The sequence below is a fragment of the Mesoplodon mirus genome (genome assembly GCF_964341445.2).
Source record: "Mesoplodon mirus genome assembly, chromosome: 3".
Lineage (NCBI taxonomy): Eukaryota > Metazoa > Chordata > Mammalia > Artiodactyla > Ziphiidae > Mesoplodon > Mesoplodon mirus.
In genome coordinates, this window is record NC_138978.1 from 133,914,128 (window position 1) to 133,929,262 (window position 15,135).

Below are 15,135 nucleotides of genomic sequence, written 5' to 3' on the forward strand. Positions count from 1 at the left end.
GGCAGAGATTAAGTGATTGTTGAAAATCATACAGTTGGTTAGTGGCCAGGCTATGACTAAACCCAGTTCTTCTATCTTCTAGTTCACTGTTTTTATTAGTTTTGCTTTCCAGTAGACTACAATAAAATTTTTAAAAATAAGATTTGAACCACAATCTAATTTTAAGTAAGTGTTGTGGCAGGCCCAAAGCTGAGGACAGATTTAAGTATAAACTTTAAATGCACAGTGTACTTGAAAAAAAATTAACTTTATGTCCTCAAAGGAGATTACCCTGTCATGAAGTGAAAGTGCAGCTATCATTATGTGTACCTCAAGGCTGAGGCAGGATACTCTTTGTAGGAAACCATATATTGCCTGCTGTGTGTGTTTTGGGAGAAGGAATTTGAAGAAATCTTACATGGAAGGGGGCCAATAGCACTTATTCATCTAACATCTCTCCTCCTTTAGTGAATATGTGTATTCTAAGCATTTACCAAATGGTATATTTGTTGATGTTTTTGATGGCAGGGCTTTCTTCTTCTTTTTTAAAATCTTTTTTGCTCTTTTAAAGTTCAGATCTCCAGTATAGGCCATTTTCTTGATGTTTATTTGTTTGGGTTTCTGTTTTGCTCATTTACATCTTTCAAGTCCGCATGCCCCTTGTTTCCTTTAAGGTGACCCTGATCTCCTTGAGGAGCCTCTGGGAGCTCATCTTCTCCAACACGCAGGCAGCCTACGGAGTCCTTAACAGCTCCTATTGCCAGACAGATCTTTTCCCATCACCAGTAGGAATATCCTCTCAGATGTCTAATTGACACTTGATATTTAAGTTCAAAATTGAAATTTTGTTTGCATTCTTTCTCCATATAAGCACCCTTTTCTCAATTTCTATGTAATTATCAATGCAACTGCTATTCTTCTATGTTTCCCTCCTTACAAACTTGGAGCTGGCTGCTCCCTTTTATTAATCCCCAATATCATTCTCTCTCCAGGTCTTATGAATAATTTATTTTTCCATGTCTTAGGGACTGACTCTTCCTTTTCTTTTTCTAGAGCACCTACAATACCTCAGACCCTCACCATCTCACTCATGACTTCTGTAACAGCCTCCTAATGAATTGCAGATTTCAATTTATTCCAACAAAACCTGTATGAGTTGATCAAAGTGATTGTGCCTAACTGTTGTAAATGAATTGAATTAATAATTATTGATAACCTACTGTGTGCCAGGAATACCTTACCTCAATTAATCTTAAACACTACCATATGAAGTAGGTCTGTTTTTTTGTTATTGTTAGCATCAGTATTAGCAAATTTGTATTGAAGACTTATTACGTGCAAGACCCTGTGTAAGTACTTTATTCTTATAATACCGTTATGAGTAGGTATTAATATCAGCTCCATTTTTCAGGTGAGATTGAAGCATACAGGAGTTAAATAACCTATCCAAGGCCATACAGCTTGCCAGTAAGAGAGCCAGGATTTGTTCCTAGGCAGTCTGACTACAGAGCCCAGGCTGGAAGCCATCACAGTCTTAGAACCTCAGTATGATAGATAAGGAGTCTGAGGCCGGAAGAATATTTCAGTCCATCACCTTTCCCCTCAAGTTTCTTATATTTGTCATCTTTCCTCCTACTCTCAGAAGATAATCTTAGCCCTTAAATGTTGGTATTTTTCAACACTCTATCCTTGGTCCTCTTCTCTGTTAATGCTAAACCATTGGCTCTTGACCTTTTTGTCAGGGACTCCTTTGAGGATTTGATAAAATTTTGGACTTTCTTTCCAGAAAAATGCACATAGACACACAAGTATTCAGCCGCAGGGGCTGTAGGACTCCCTTAAAGCTCACACATGGGTCCCAGGCTAGGAATTCATGCTCTCACACATTGAAACAAGTTCTAGAGAGATTAAAGATTTAAAGGTAAAATGTAAAACAAACAAAAAATTATAGTAAATATGGGAGAATTTGTTTCAGACATTCACAGGCTGGGGAAGGCCTTTCTAAGTGTGTCACCAAATCAAAAAGCCACAAAGAAAAAGAATGACAGATTTGACTTTATACAAACTTTAAAATTCTCTAAAAGTTTTTTCTAGCAGTAAAATGCTATAACTGTATGAAACTCTATAACTGTGTTAATTAAGGAGAGCACTGTTTGCAAAGTAGAAAATCTCTGTGTAACATGAAATGTCCTCTTACCTCCCGTGACAATCACATTTCCTTTTATACTGTAACAAAAAGTGTTGGCTCCTCTTGGCATGGAAAACTCTCTGACAGGCCTGCAAAACACAAATTAGATATAAAACTTGTATATTTTTCCTTATAAAGCTAATTCCAACTTCTAAATAGATTGTGTTCAAGAGGCTCACTTCTAAGTTGTTATGAATCCATTTAGCCACAGAAAATATTATAAGCAAAGATTAAATTCTCACTGACCCACAGAATCTACTTACTCCATAATATGATATTAATGCAGCATTTGCATTGTTTCTGTTTAAAAAGAAATCCTTTCCTCCACCCTGGAGTTGCAGTTGTTCTGGTGTTAAGGATGGGCAGAGACATATCACGTCTTAAGCCAGAAAGTATATTGCTCAGCTAAATGAGTGTAGTACAGAATGGCAGGAATGTATTTGGACACTTCCCCCTCGCTCACTACCCACATCCGACTTGCTGTCAAGTCTTGTTGATTTTACCTCCTAAATAGACATGAAATCTGACCACTTCTTCCCATTTCCGCCACAATGTCTTAGTTCAACTCTCCATCCCCTCTCACCCGAACTACTGCAATAAACTGCTAATCTCTCAGCTTCTACTATTTCCCATTCTCTTTCCCCAATCCCACTCCAAATCCCGTTGTCAAGTTGCAGCCAAAGTGATCTTTCTAAAACATGAGTTGGATCACATCACTTTTCTCCAGTGGATTCCTGATTCTCTAACAAACACCAGGTTCCTTCACCTGGCCCACCAGGCCCACGTGGTGCTGGGTGGTCCTTGTCACCTTTTCAGGCTCACTCCATGCCCTCCTCTTCCCCTGGATCCAGCCATGTGGTCTCTTTAGCCTCCTTTCTGGCCTCACTGAACTCTCTTTCTCCTCAAGAACTTCTGCACAGGCCAAAGATTTTCTTCCCCAGGATCCTAGCCACACTAACAGACACCCTCCTGTAAGTGTCAGCTTAAATATCACTTTCTCAGAAAGGCCTTTCCTGGACTCCACCCTCCTGCCCCCACCAACTAAATAAAGTCTTTTGTGTTATTTTCTAGTCTAGTACCATGTTATTTTCCCTTAGGCATAAAGCACCTGACCTTAGTCTCCTCTTGCCTTGTATGTTTCCTTTTCTTTTCTTTTTTCTTAAATAAAATGGTAATATATACTCTTCTGTTCCTTTGTTTTTCACTTAATAATATATCTTGATGATCTTTCCAAATCAGTAGGTAAAAAACTTTCTCATTCTTTTTTCTAATTGTCATAGAGTATTCCTTTGTAAGACTAAATCATCATTTAATTTCTGAGGGACATCAAGCTGTCTCAAATTTTTTGTGATTACAAATAATACTGCAACTAGCAGTCTTTCTTATAAAAGTGCCATTTCATATGTATGTATTTCTAAAAGACAAGTTCTTAGAAGTGGTATTGCAAGTCAAGGGGTACATGTATTTGTAATTTTAAATTATATTGCAGTTTCTTTTTGCCCACTAGACTACACTTCTTTAAGTGGGGTTCTTTACAAAAACTGGGCCTCATAAAGCATAACTTCTATGTAGCTTATATTTTGGGGTTATCTTTGAGATAATAAATCTAAGGGGTAATACCCAGAAGCACCTTGGATTGCAATTATCACCCTAAACTTCAGGTGAGAATAAATTTTCATTATAAGTGCCCAACGTGGATTTAGGTTATAAAAGAAATGGATATGAATTAAACACAAGCTGTAGATTTCTCAGAACACAATCACAAAGTCAATGAGAGAGCATGTAAATGAAGTCTGAATTGCGGTCTTTGGGAAGATGCAGATATAAGATTTGGCTGAAACAATTTTGTTTAATGTCAGAAAAATTATGAAGAAAAATTTGCTCAACTAAATTCAGGAATTTACATAAGAGGCTCTTACTGGAAACCATGGATCATGTGTAGTTTTTCCAATTATGTTACTTTTTATTCTTCCTTAAACCTAAGGTAAAGAGTATTCTTTAGACCCCTACATCCAACTTCATCAACCTCTTAACTTAGAGGTTAACTTCATTAACCTCTTTACTTAGGTCAGAAATTCTCATGACCTTAGAGCAGTGGTTCCTAAACTTGGAATCAGAATCACTTTGGGTGCTAAAATATAAATTCCTGATCCTATCCCTAACTTAGTAAATCGGAATCTCCAAGGGACTCAGAAATTCATATTAAATTTTTTTCCAAAATGTCTTCTCACATATATGCCTATAACATTTACTTGTAAATTATATACATATATTACACAATTAATATAGTATGTATATTATAAACAAGCAGCAATAAAAGTGAGATAAAAATTTAAAAGAAAGGGAATTTCTAGAATTTTCTACCCACTTTCTGATGGCTCATCTTGCATTCCCTCTGAGGTATATGCACCCTGCTTTTGAGTTGGTTCCTGATAGTTTCAAGAAAGAATATGAGAGCTCTTTCTGATTTTTTTTTTAAACAGGAGCCCCAGTAGGAGGAGGTAGTGGGAAGGGCAGACTTCTGTAGGGACCTGCCATAAAACGGATGGAGCATGACAGGGCAAACTGGTGAAGTGGACTTAGAATGCACCCAGGGCTGAGGTCAGGAGGCCTAGATTTTGGTCACATTCTGTTGCTAAATATATGACATTAGAAGCATCACTTAATTTTGCTGAACTACAATTTCCCCACTTATGAGACCAAGGATTGGATATAGCTTAAATAGCTTCTATTATTTAAAATCTTTGATTTTATGCTTTCTGTGTGGATGTGGCTGGGTAGGAGTCCAGCAGGTCACTGCATAGCCTATGTAGGTGATGGCCAGCACTATGCAGCACACAACCTGCATAACCGTTACCAGTGTCCCCTGGGTTGGGGCAGGGGAAAGTACATGAACAGAGACTCCAATGACTCATTGTACTTTCTAATCAGTAGTGTAGCTCCCCCGTGTGGGGGAAGAAGTGAAATTAGAGCAGCTAGAGGGTTATGGGAGAAATAGATCTGAATTTATGGATTCATTGAAGGTTGTTGACTATAGAATTTCCATATTGGAAATGTTCAGGATAGTATGTTTGAAAATTGTTCCTGCCTTACCTAAGATTATTAAAGCATTAGATTTCTGTATTAAAGAATGTCTGCAGTTGGCAAAGGAGTGGGGGAGAGGGCATAGTGAGCTAAAATTATACTTTGAAAGGGAAAGTAATCATGAGAGAGAAATTCCCCAATGACAACAAGGCCTGTGAAAGAATTTTGGGGGACACTCAGTAGGGCCTCAACAAAATTTACTGAGTACAAACTGAATGTCCAACACTGGTCTAGAGGAAACATCAGTGAACTGTGATAGCAGAGGTGAGAGTGTTCATTAGTTAAGATGTGTACAGGAGCCACGCAGGTAAACTATATGAGCGAAGCGGGCTGGCCAGGAAACTACAGGGAGTGCACAGAGAGTGCATGTCCTGTGGAAAGTGGGAGCCAAAGCCCAGAGTCAGTTGACAAAACCAAATAAATGACCGTAAATGCTACCAAACAAAACACCATTTGCAGGTTGCATTTAACTCGTGAGACTACCAGTTTGCAACCTCTGAATGAGACAGCTCCTATATTTTAAAAAGCATGCACGATGATAAAATAGCAATAGTTTAGACAAAATTTCCAATTTTAATAAGTGAAAATGATCATTTAGAGGAGAAAAAAATAGCTTTTTTTGTTTTAAAGTTCAAAAGTAACACAAAGTATCAGTAGTTAAGTCCTAAGTGGGAAGTTTACTAAATAAACAGAGGAATAGATTATACTACTTCTATGTAAAAAGATACCTCTAAGGTATTTTAAAAGCTCTTTTCTTCCAAAAATTTTATATCTAGTTTATAGTAGTAATTTTTCTGACTAGCTAATGCAAAGGTAAACTATAGTCCTACTTTATTCAAATGACTACTTATTCACAGTTCATGAAAAGCAGCCCTAATTCAGTAACATAAATCTAAAGTCAGATTTTAGAATTTTGAAAATGTTTAAACGTTCCAGATAAGAAGTAGTTTCTACTTACCTCTGGTGACGTATTTACACTTTTGCCAATGACATGCTTTTCTGGTTGACTGAATGAACTGAACTCGATTAGGTATAAACTGGGAATGGCATTATTTTCTTCTACCCTTGTCTCCAAACACAGCCTCTTAGTACATCATCTTGCCCCAGCAGCAAGTCTTCTTGGACCAGTTTCCATTAGGAAGGGAAATTCCTGCTAAATCACTGACTGTGGCCCACAGGAAATTCACACAGGCTAGTCATGCAGGACAGTGTCAACCTGAATGCATCCCCACCCTATTGCCTTGGGTCCCTCCTGCCAGGTAGGAATGTGTGCATTAGGCACAGCAGGTGCAGAGCTGAGGGCCCACAGTAATTTGGGGGGCACACAGAAATGTTCTAATTGTTCTTAAAATCAAAGGAAAAAATTTAAGTTTAGGGTAAAGAGAAGTGTTTTAATTTTTTCTCATATCAGAAAAACTAAAATTTTTAGAGCCTAAAACATTAAAAAAGTTGAAGTCTTTAAAATTATATCAAAAATAACGTGCAGGGCTTCCCTGGTGGTGCAGTGGTTGAGAGTCTGCCTGCCGATGCAGGGGACACGGGTTCGTGCCCCTGTCCGGGAAGATCTCACATGCCGCGGAGCGGCTGGGCCCGTGAGCCATGGCTGCTGAGCCTGCGTGTCCGGAGCCTGTGCTCCCCAACGAGTGAGGCCGCGGCAGTGAGAGGCCCGCCTGCCGCCAAAAAAAAAAAAAGAAAGAAAAAAAATAACGTGCAATATTGATAGCGTTATGGTGGGAGGGATACATGAAGGCAAAAGTGCTCAGGGCCGCATGTCATAATGTGGTCCAGCCTGCAGCCTTCAGAATTCCCCATGGGGAAGCAAGTAGTGGTCATAATGTGCATATGGCACCTGTCAAACTTGCCTAAGGTGAGCCTGTGTCCTTTGGGGCCTCAGCAAGTAGCCCCTGGGGAGCCAGATATATTTCCCCGCTTATTTGGCTCTCCTGGAGCAGGTTGTCCTGGAGCAGGCTCCCCTGGAGCTCTCCTCCCGTGGTCTGAGGTGGGGGAAACTCTCTCCCACCTCCACTCTCACCCTGGGGATGGCAGACCAAATGCCTCAGCATTCCCCATAGTTCCACAGCTAGGTAACTGCATCCTTCTTTTCAACTATTTTAGAATTGCTTGTTGTTTCTTCATTGCTGTGGGTGACTGATAAGGTAAGAGTCATGGGATTGGTCTGACTACCTTCTAATAATTCTGTGAGGATGGTTTAGTATATCTTTCTTTAAATGGAACTTTGGCTGAAATTCTAAGATAGCAGGAAAAGAAACATTTAATGCCCTGTTAGTTGATTATGGATCTATCAAACATTTTTACATCAATGTCTCAGCATGTAAAATGGGGATCATACATACTTCCCATTATTTTTTTTTTGTTTTTTTAAAATACCTGCCTATTAGATCAAATTAATCTATTTCCTGGTCCAAATAATTAAATGGACCAGAAATGGATGAACTGTGTCTTTCAGTAAAACCAGTTGCAACTAAGAAAATCCATATAATTGATGTCAACTGGGAAAAAACTTAAAAGATGAGCTGCTTTTCAGATATTTTATATACATATTCAACTCCATAGTTTTTAACAGATTGCTTTCTTATTCTGTAACTAGGTGTAATTTACTCTAACTGGTACATACCAGAGTGTTCCCTAAGAAAGTTATGATAATATTAACTAGTATTTCCACAGCATTTTACATCTGAAGAATGAGGAGAGTTTTCACTCAACATCTTACAGTGCAGTGAGATATCTGGTTTGGTGTTTGGACTTGAGCTCAGGTCCTCCACACTATGGTCCCTCCTCAGGGATGGGGTGGTAGACCAGGGGTTGGGGGTGGACCACCCTCTTGTCTAGGATGCCTCAGGGGGACCCACCTCTAAACACTGACCACAGCAAGATAACACTAGACTCATAATCTTATGTACAATGTTGGCCCATATTGTCCATTCCATAACAAAATAAAATGTAGATACCATGGGCCTTTGAACACAGAAGGCTCCCAATAAATATGTTTGAATACCCTTCAGGGATAAATACCACTGGCTGACAATACTGTACCAGTTTTCAGAGTCACACAGAATAGAAATATATTGATTCTGGGAAGTTCCCTCTGAATTTTTCCCTGAGATAATAGTACGTTTGAAGGAGAAACATTTTCTAATAATTTCTTCAAAATGAAACAAACAAACAAACAAACACTATACTATCAAAAGACCTTGCCTGAATCATAGCATACTTCACCTCAGTTTCCCTGCTAATGTTACACAAATTCACGAGCTCTGATATGGAGAGGGAAGCAGGGTATCAGATGGAATGTTACATAATTAGGGTTATTCACTGAATGTAATACGATGCTCAGACAGGAAAGCATTCCCGGGGGTTCATGTAATTGCTAAAGGTGAAGGGCCATTGAGCAAACTTGTATCCTCTCTTATCTTCCCTTGGGGTGGGGGTAGATGGGAGGAACGCAGGGGACAAAGAAGAAGTCATTTTTATTTCCTCCTTGATGATGTAAGGCGGGAAATTTGCGTGTCTCAGGTAAAGGTATTTTTTTAAAAATAGTGGTCCTCACTCTGGGTTACTGCCTGTGATTAATCCATATTGTACACATTCCCAAAGAACAAGACAAGGTGCAATAGAAAACTTTAGATGAGGGTATGGTAAACTTTTTCTTTAAGGATCCAGATAATAAATATTTTACACTTTCCTATTTACTCTCTGCCACTGTAGCACAAAAACAGCTGTAAATAATACGTAAACAAGTGAGCATGGTTGTGTTCCCATATAACTTCATGAGCAATGAAATTTGAATTTCATATAATTTTCATGGGTCATGAAATATTATTCTTCTTTTGATTTTTTCAACCATTAAAAAATGTAAAACCTATTCTTAGTTTGCAGATGCTACAAAAACAGATGGCCCACTGAACATGGCACATGCCATTTTCTGACCCCTACTATAGAAGTGGGAACACAAAGCACAAACCAGTACAGGTCTACGGTAACTCCACCTGATCTCAGTATTAAAATTCATTTTCTGATGTATTTCAGTATTTTTATTAAGGGAACAAAAAGAGGAACTTTTACATTTATTGAGCACTAACTATATATACCATGCATTAAGCTAGGCACTTTACCTGAGTAACTTAGGTTAATTTTTACATACCTTATAACACTACAAGGTAGGTATATTCATAATAAATAAATAAATAAATAAATAAATAAATAAATAAAAAGGAATAAGAGTGTGAGAGTGTGACTAACTCAATTCTGCTCTTGAACCTATGTCACTGGGAAAAAAAAGGGAATTAGATCTTCCTAGAATCATGTCAGTTGAAGGGCATGTTTTTGCTGACAAAAAGAAGGTACCTATTAATATTTCATTAAGACCTAATACAAGCATTCACCACTTGATTGACAGATCCTAATACTTGGAAAAGGGAATAATGGCCCATACAAATTGTTCCCAAAGGAAAACTTGTGCCTTTCCTTTCGTGCAGTGTTAGAGTATTTATTATTATCATAGATTTTGGCAGCATGCAGAAATCAGTGTTCTTTAAAAATCCAGTCTCCACAAAAGACCTTAAATGTCTATAAGCAAATAATAATAATTTCAGTTGTTAAGGGGTTTTAGTTTTCAAAGCACCTTCACCCTTTTCAACTTTTTTGAGTAGCACAAAAATCCCATGAGCTAAGAAAGTTAGTATTATTCCCATTTATAAGTGAGGTTATTGAGGTTCAAATAAGTTCAAATGCCCAAGACTCTTGGACAATGAATAAGTGGCAGGCGTGATCTAGAACTCCCTTGCAAATGTATTCCTTTATTTATATTCTCTCATAGTGAAAAGCACAGCCACGTATATAGTTCCCCCAAACTGAGCCTGGCGTCTGCTGCTCTAATGCTTTTCTTCTAGATCTTTGGATGATTTGTTCTTCACCTCACTCAGATCTCTGATCACAGGCTGTCTCCTCAGAGCAGTCTCTCGTGACCATCCTGTCAAGATTACTGCCTCCCATCACTCTTTATCCCATAATGCTCCTTCATCTCCATCACCTACTCACCTAAGTCTGTATTATTCATTTGATTATTTGCTCTCCCACTAGAATATGACTCCAGGAGAGGAGAGAGTTAGTCTTTTTTGTATACCATTATATCACTTCTTGAAACAGTTTTTGATCTATAATAGGCATACATTAAATATTGTTGAGAATGAAAAAGTGAACATTAGATTCCTCTCTTTCCTTTATTTCTCTCATCCAGTAGGTCACCAATTCTTCTAAATTATACGAGAATCTGTTCTCTTTCCATCCTTACTTTCACTGGTTCAGTTCAAACCCCTATCATTTCTTTTCTAAACTATTGCCATATCTTCCCAACTGGTCTCCCTCTTTTCAATTTTCCTTTCCCCAATCCATTCTCCACTTTGCTGCTAGGGTAATCTGTCAAAAACACGAATTTTATCACTTTTCTGTCTAAAGTATTCAATGGCTTCCTGTAGCCATCAGGTTAAAATTCCAAATTTATCATGGTATGCAGGTCTCTTCATGTTTGGCTTATCCAAGTCTCATCTTTCCCAACTCTTCCTCTCTGTTCCAATCATACTGAACCACTTACAGTTTCTAGAATTCACCATCTTCTTCTTCACTTCTGTGCCTTTATAAATGTCATTTCTTTAATGTGACTATTTATCAACTCTACTCTCCTGCAACTGTTTTACCTGGCTAACTCTTACCAATTATTCAAAACTCAGTATTTATGACACTCTTTTTCAGGAAGCCTACCCCAATTTTTATCCACACCCCAATCCTACCTTAAGATGCTCTGAGAACTCTCTTCTGCTCCCATACAACACTCTTAAATCGATATCATGACACTTATCACCCTCTCTGGGAATCTATTTCCTTTCTCCCTCATTAGACATGAGAGCAAAGACCTAGTCTTATGCATCTTTAAATTTCCAACACTTAATACAGTGCCTTAAACAGAGTAACTAACCAATAATTATTTTCTGAAAAAAAAAAGTGAATATTCAGCCTCCTGCTCTAGAGCTTCTTCTGGAGTCATCTATGTAGTTTTGTTCAAATTATAGGACTATCAAAAAGAAAATGTTGAATATACAAAAACTCAACAAGCTTAGTGTCTTGGAAAGACACATCCTTAAACATAATTAAAATGTAATAAGTACAAAGACTGAAGCATGAAAAGGGTACCTAACCCAGTTGGGGAAGAGGTTTCTGGGAGAGGTTAGGAAAATTTCCTAGAGTTGGTATCACTTGATCCTTAAAGGATTTATGGGGTCAGTTATACCTCAAAAAACTGGAAAAAATTTTAAAAATAAAAAACTTCTCTCTTTTCAAAAAAAGAAAAAAAGTCCCACAGGATTATGGAGGTTGAGGTAGAAGAACTAAGAGGAAGAGTGGAGAGAGTATTTCAGGCACTGAACATGTACAAAGTCCCAACATGCAGCATCCAGGGATCAGCAAGAAGTTCAGAGTAACAGGATAACAGGAACCTAAGTACAAGGTAGTAAAGAGCAGTGAAGTGGATGAAGTGGAGAGGTTAACAGGAACCAGATAATGGGAGTGCTGTGACAGGTGATGGAGAAGTGTGAAGGACATTGAGATGTTGGATATCATCCTTACAAGAATAGTTTGGAAGAGTATTGGGACAAGAGGGTAGTTGGAGAGAAGAGCCTAGGACAATAGAGATACAGAATATAAAATAGATTCAACAAGAATTTTTAAGGCAATATAGACAAACTGGTGACTGATGATTTTTAGGGGTTGAGGGAAAAAAGAGTCATGTGGAGTTGCTAAATTTCTGCCTAGATGATTTGATGCATCATGGTGCCACAAAGAAAAATTTTAAATTCTATAAAAGGCATAGATTAAAATGTGGGTGAAGTGAAGTGAAATTTAAGGGGCTATGAGATATCCAGGTGGACATAGTGAGTAGGTATATGTAAGTCCAACATTCAAGATAGCTTGGGTTTCATTAGTATACAGGTATTAATATGTTGGAGAAGAGGAACATAACCCAAGAATTCAGTAGAAAGTGACAATTAAGGTTGGCTAAGGACAAAACTCTGGAGAATACCACCGCAAAAAGAGCAGACACAAAAAGAGGAATCACAAGGGAAAAGGTCAAACAGTAAGATACCAGGAGAAAACTCTGGCTTCCCAAAAGCCAAGAGAATAGAGTTTTAGGATGGGTGAGATCAGTAATGCTGAATGCTCCAAGTTTAATTTCCTTTGGTCTGACAATGTAGACATCATTGGCCAATTTGAGAGTCTTTTCCGTAGAGTAGGAGCCGGGAGGCTATATGAGAGAGGATTTTAGAGGGAATGAGTAATGACGAGATAGTGGGGATAGTGAATGCAGAGTACCCTTTCCAGAAGAGGTGTAGTATGATAGATCAAAGGGCACTAAAGGTCAAGAAAAGTGTTACTCAGATCACAAGAGACTTGAGCATTTTAGGTTGAAAATGGGAGAGTGGGAGAAACTGAGGTAGCAAGATCCTGGAGAAGAAGTTAAGTGTAAGGTCAACAATGGAAGGTGTGTTACCAACCTCTGAAACAAAAAGAAAAGACTTAAGGCTGGGTGTGGATATAGAAAATTCTGAAAAGATCTAGGGTGTTGGGGAATTACTCCTGAGGCCACAGGTTTTTTTTTGTTGTTTGGGTTTTTTTGATCATATGGAAGGACAGGACATCGGTGGAGGGTGAAAGGAGTTGAAGTTTGGAATAGTCACTGAGAGGAATGAGAGGGGGTTAATCAAAGGTATGTAAAAGGATTGGGAGACTGGGCTAAGGGCTCTGCTGAGCAAAAGGGTTGGGATTTTGCTGATTGATACATTGGACAGATAGGAGTATAAATCAGAAGAATGCTGGTGAGATACAAACTCAGATGATTAACTTGGGATCCAGGCAGGTAGGAAGGGAAGAAAGTCAAGGAAAGGGCTGATAAAATTCAATCTACTGGCTTTCCTGGTGGCGCAGTGGTTGAGAGTTCTCCTGCTGATGCAGGGGACACGGGTTTGTGCCCCGGTCCGGGAAGATCCCACATGCTGCGGAGCGGCCAGGACCGTGAGCCATGGCCGCTGAGCCCGCGTGTCCGGAGCCTGTGCTCCGCAACGGGAGAGGCCACAACAGTGAGAGTCCCGCATACTGAAAAAAAAAAAAAAAAAAAAAAAAAAAAAAAAAATCAATCTACTGAGAGATAAATGTATCAGAGACCTCAGCAACATCACTGAGTCAGTATAGTGCGAGTTGGAGTGTTCAAAATCTGATATGGTAAGACGTGAAGGTCTGAGAGAAGGATGTTGGAACTTAGCGCCTGTCAAAATTGTGCAGATCAATTTTTGATTTCTATTTTGTAATATTAGAGTGACAATAGGCAACTAAACTTACCGATATAAAGACAGTCTTTAAGAAGGAAAAAAAAAAAGCCACTTCATTCATCTAAAAGCCAACTAGGCACGTTTATTGTGTTTGCTTTAAACTTTCTTGTGTAATGAAATCACTGGCAAGTTACTTTACATAGTCCCCTATATAAGACTTCTTGTTCTTATCTCTATGGGCTTGCTGGAGGACCATTATTTATCACTTCCCTTTCTGAACTCCTATTATGCCTATAATCCTAAACCAGTCAACTGGCCTTTAACTTGCTCTTCTTTGTAATGCAAATTATCCTAAGTAGTAGTGAGCTGATAAATGTTTAACATTCATTGAGCTGGGGGCAGGAAAGTAGAGATGGGAGTGTGCCGTTGGTTTACAACATTTGCTGTTTTCCATGGTATAAATATTTCTCTCATGGCTGATTTCAAACCAGCAAAGGGACATCTCTTAACGTGGAGTTAGGAAAAGATACACAGTTGCACACCATTATAGAGTACTGTGTTCTTCAGGACATAAAACCCTCAAGAACATAGGTAATAGTAAAATGTGGTAAAATAAATAAGAAGTAATGAGTTTTGAGTATTTATTGCCTTTGTTTTCAATATAATTTATTTGTGACCTTATTTTAATCATGGCAGAGTTTAACAATAGGTAGGCCAAATTCCTGACATGAGCTGGCTGCACCGTACTGCTGATTTTATGTCTATATTTCTTGTCTTCCCACTTAGATTTTAAGCATTTTAAGGCAGGGGTCACGACTTAAACATATTTGTATTGTCCACAGTTCTTAACACATTCTGACTTAGTAAATATTTGTTGAATAATTGATACAGTTCTGGATTAAAGGCTGAACTATGTTACCTTATACAGCTTTCTGGTTGCCATATAAACTGTTAGAATTACCCTGGTAAGTGTACTGGTAATATTTGTTCTGTGGAAATCATGGTTGTAGGTTCGTATATCTTGCAAATAAAAATCCTTTCTCTGGATGTTGAAGTAGAATATATTTTTTCTATATCACCATGAGGACATATTCTATTTGTATATGTTTTCACAATGTTTCTTTATGATTATGAATGTATCATGAATTGCCAACATAGTATAAAATCAAATTGGAAATAAGGTGGCATCTAGTTCTTAATTAAATGTTTCAGAAATGTATTCCTTTAAAATGCCAGAGTATAATCACTAGCCAGTTACTTATGTCACAAAAACATAGAAATGATATTTGTGGTGTCAAATCTGGTGTCAAGAAATGAAATTGTTTTTAAGTTACTGAAGAAAATTTTAAAATCATCTCTCACTGTAATATGTTTTACACCAAGATAAACATTTTCACCTTTTTCTAGGTAAGGGGAAATATGTGTTTTTACTGAAGACTACAACTTCTAGGAAAACTTAAGGTAGTCAGTCATCTGACTGACTGTGATATTCTCATCTTTCATTAAATTTCTAATTCTGTTATTCCATTGCTTAAATTAAAAGCCTTG

The 15,135-nt window shown here is 38.0% G+C and overlaps 1 protein-coding gene across 1 annotated transcript in view; it reads right to left on the bottom strand.

Moving 5' to 3' along the window:
- Positions 1–15,135, bottom strand: part of WDR64 (WD repeat domain 64) — a gene marked incomplete at both ends in the record, with an annotated part of 73,612 nt that overhangs the window by 21,619 nt on the left and 36,858 nt on the right. Inside the window, 1 exon segment of the mRNA XM_082612223.1 lies at positions 2,177–2,256. Within this exon segment, the coding sequence (XP_082468349.1) occupies positions 2,177–2,256 (80 nt within the window).